At 46.1% G+C, this 2,042-nt stretch overlaps 1 protein-coding gene across 1 annotated transcript; it reads left to right on the top strand.

The window, feature by feature from the left end:
• Positions 1–281: 281 nt before the first annotated feature.
• LOC113222974 (protein FAM209B-like) lies at positions 282–1,794 on the top strand. Its single transcript, XM_026452545.1, has 2 exons — positions 282–694; positions 1,435–1,794. The coding sequence occupies exons 1-2, from the start codon at positions 317–319 to the stop codon at positions 1,699–1,701; spliced, it is 645 nt and encodes a 214-aa protein (XP_026308330.1). The 5' UTR covers positions 282–316; the 3' UTR covers positions 1,702–1,794.
• Positions 1,795–2,042: the final 248 nt, after the last annotated feature.

Genomic DNA, 2,042 nt, shown 5'->3' with positions numbered 1-2,042 from the left:
CACATAGGCGGCTCTGAGTTTGTAGGTAGCCTGTGGTTTAATATCTTTCTCTGCCGTTTAACTCAGCTCCACGGGGCACATGGCATCTCCCTCTGCTCATCACAATGTCTGCATCAAACAAATGAAAAACAAAAACATGGTGGCCTCTCCCAGCAAAGCTCCAGGGTTGGAAAGAGTCCCCTGGCAGGGAATTGGCACCCCGTCATGCCCATCCTCTCTCTCTTACTGCCTGCTGGAAATGCCCCCATCTCCCTTTGAGTCCTCCTCCTGGGTGACCCCTGTGAGCCCCATTAACCTCTGTCCTGAAATCATCACAATGGCCAGGGTGGCCTCAGCTCAGGGCCTCTGTGACATCACCAAGGGCCTGGCACCAGGTGCCCAGTCTCCCAGTTGCGAGGACAAGCAAACCCATCATGAGCATCTCCCTTCCCCATCTCTGCTCACCATGTGGACGCTGAAATGGTTCCTGGTCCTGCTTCTGTGCCTCATCTACAGCTATGCCTCTATGTTCTCTTCTCTGAGAGAGAAAACTAGTGAACCCCAGGGGAAGGTGCCGTGCGAAGGGCACTTTCGGATTCGGCAGAATCTACCAGAGTATGCCCAAGGCTGGCTTGGGAGCAAATGGCTCTGGCTTTTGTTTGTTGTTGTGCTGTTTGTGATACTGAAGTATCAAAGAGACAAAGAGAAGAATAAGGTAAGGATGGCTCCATTTTTTTTTTTTTACACCATATTGATTCAATCTGAGGAATCTCAGGGAAACGGATGTTCTAGTGAGTCTAGGTGGGACTGTTACATATAATGAACCGACCTCATGGTCCTGGGCAAAGCTGGCAAATTCACTTCCTGATGTATCCTTTGTGAAGACAATAGTCCCCAGATCCACAGATACTGGGACAAACAGTGGAAGATGACCTCTGCTTACTGGCTCACAGATTTTCTGGTTAGATGGATTTTTTCAAATGTAGGATAGATTCAAGAACTTATGGTGTGTTTCAGAAGGTCAAAATTATTTGCAGGGCCAGATTCACTGTCCCTTGCTTTTTAAATTTTTGCTAGTATTTGACTTACTACAAAATCCTGAGCTAAATGGAAATGGTATCATTATCCCAACAAAATATGAGACTTGTGCTGAAGAGATAAAAGTGTAAGGTAGTTTGAGCTGGTCCTCAAAGTGACCACAAACAACTCTTTCAGGTAGAAAGGGAAGGAGAGAGAAAGTGGGTTCTCCCATAGAAAGGACCCAGCACTTCATAATACTGTGCCCAAACTGATTAGAGCAGGGATCGGCAAAGGGCCGGGGAGGGTGTGAATATTTTCAGCTTTGTGGGCAGTATGGACTTCCTTGCAACTACTCAGGTCTGCTGTTGTAACATGAACTGTGTCAAAACCAGCAAAGTTCACAGTATTACTGACCTTGAGTATCTTTCTTGACAGAAGCAGAGTCCTCCTGGCCTTCGAGGCGGCCAATTTCACTCTCCGTTAAAGAAAAAAAACAATGCTTCCCTCAACAAAGACTGTGCATTCAATACCTTACACGAACCCGACGTGGAGCTTGCGAGATTTGTCTCCGAAGTGCAGAGTCTTAAAGGTGCCATGGCAACAGGCAATGTCAGTAACCTCAAGCTTCGAAGGTCAGAGACACCCACACATCCACAACATGTCACAATCTATGACATATGGGGAGAAGAAAGCTCTAGCTGAATGGATTTGTGTGTCAAAGTAGGAGAGAAAAAAGTTGAGTGTTAACAAACTGCATGCAAACTAATAAAAGTATTCTGAAGAAAAGAACTTCCACATTTGAGATCTTGCTTCTTTTTTCACTAGAAGAAAAAGTGAATGTGAGACCAGCAGCCATAGCAGTGATGGTTTTGTTTTTGCCTCTCTCACATCCTCTAGAGCTGTGGGTGGTGAGAAGAGCACCGAAAGCTACATAATAGTATGTGATGAGCTCGTGCTTCCGTGCAATGGCCGCGGGTGGATGACAGAGCTAGGGAAACCTGGGATAAGATGCTGATGTCATTTCCGTACAAACTCTTGTTCTC

This window comes from Piliocolobus tephrosceles, unplaced genomic scaffold, assembly GCF_002776525.5.
Source record: "Piliocolobus tephrosceles isolate RC106 unplaced genomic scaffold, ASM277652v3 unscaffolded_36971, whole genome shotgun sequence".
Lineage (NCBI taxonomy): Eukaryota > Metazoa > Chordata > Mammalia > Primates > Cercopithecidae > Piliocolobus > Piliocolobus tephrosceles.
The sequence above is the reverse complement of the archived record's forward strand: the minus strand, read 5'-3'. Positions and strand labels throughout refer to the sequence as shown.